The sequence below is a fragment of the Chaetura pelagica genome, unplaced genomic scaffold (genome assembly GCF_000747805.2).
Source record: "Chaetura pelagica isolate M959 unplaced genomic scaffold, ChaPel_1.0 scaffold83, whole genome shotgun sequence".
NCBI lineage: Eukaryota > Metazoa > Chordata > Aves > Apodiformes > Apodidae > Chaetura > Chaetura pelagica.
In genome coordinates this window covers 5,231,313-5,232,131 of record NW_009952893.1, presented here as the reverse complement: position 1 = coordinate 5,232,131, position 819 = coordinate 5,231,313, and the positions used below count along the sequence as shown (strand labels likewise).

The following is an 819-nucleotide window of genomic DNA, read 5'->3' as shown; positions in this document are numbered from 1 at the left end:
CCCCCCCGGCAGAGCGTGCCTGCGGACCGTGCTGGCGGACTCCCGCTTTTTCTTGGTGTGCATGTGCTTCCTGACCTTCATCCAGTCCCTCATGGTCTCCGGCTACCTGAGCAGCGTCATCACCACCATCGAGCGGAGATACAGCCTCAAAAGCTCGGAGTCGGGGCTGCTGGTCAGCTGCTTCGACATCGGGAGCCTGGTGGTGGTGGTCTTCAGCAGCTCCTTCGGAGGGCGCGGACGGAGGCCGCTCTGGCTGGCTGTAGGGGGGTTTTTCATTGCCCTGGGGGCTGCACTCTTCGCGTTACCTCATTTCATCTCTCCGCCGTACCAGATCCAGGAATTGAACTCCTCAGTCAGTAACGAGGGCTTGTGTGTGACTGGCAATGGCACCGCCAAAGAGCAGTGGGACTCGCCAGCCTGTGTCAAGGACTCCGGCGGAAACGACCACTCTGTCTATGTAGCTTTATTCATTTGTGCCCAAATCCTTATTGGCATGGGCTCGACACCCATCTATACATTGGGACCAACCTACCTGGACGACAACGTCAAGAAAGAAAACGCCTCGCTTTACCTAGGTAAGGCATCTCAGTGCCGGGGCGCTCTGAAGGCTGAACCTCAGATCCCTCTGAGGAACTAGCCACAGGTGCTTTTGCCTTGCTCTTTCTGAACAACGTCTGTGCTAAGCTTTCCTTCTGAAGTGAAGTTTTGAAGGAAAATTGCCACGCTTTTCCATTGTAAAATGTTTTGTGGGGTGGTGAACAGCAGTAACAGGTGGAGCTAATGTAGTGTGTGTGAAAGCGGTTGTACTCGTGCATTCCT

The 819-nt window shown here is 54.9% G+C and overlaps 1 protein-coding gene across 1 annotated transcript in view; it reads left to right on the top strand.

Annotated features, from left to right (window-relative positions):
- The window catches only part of SLCO5A1 (solute carrier organic anion transporter family, member 5A1), a 145,771-nt gene that overhangs the window by 73,086 nt on the left and 71,866 nt on the right, over positions 1-819 (top strand). Inside the window, exon 2 of the mRNA XM_009995597.1 lies at positions 13-575. Coding sequence (XP_009993899.1) covers positions 13-575 — 563 coding nt within the window. The remainder of the gene's footprint in view (positions 1-12; positions 576-819) is intronic.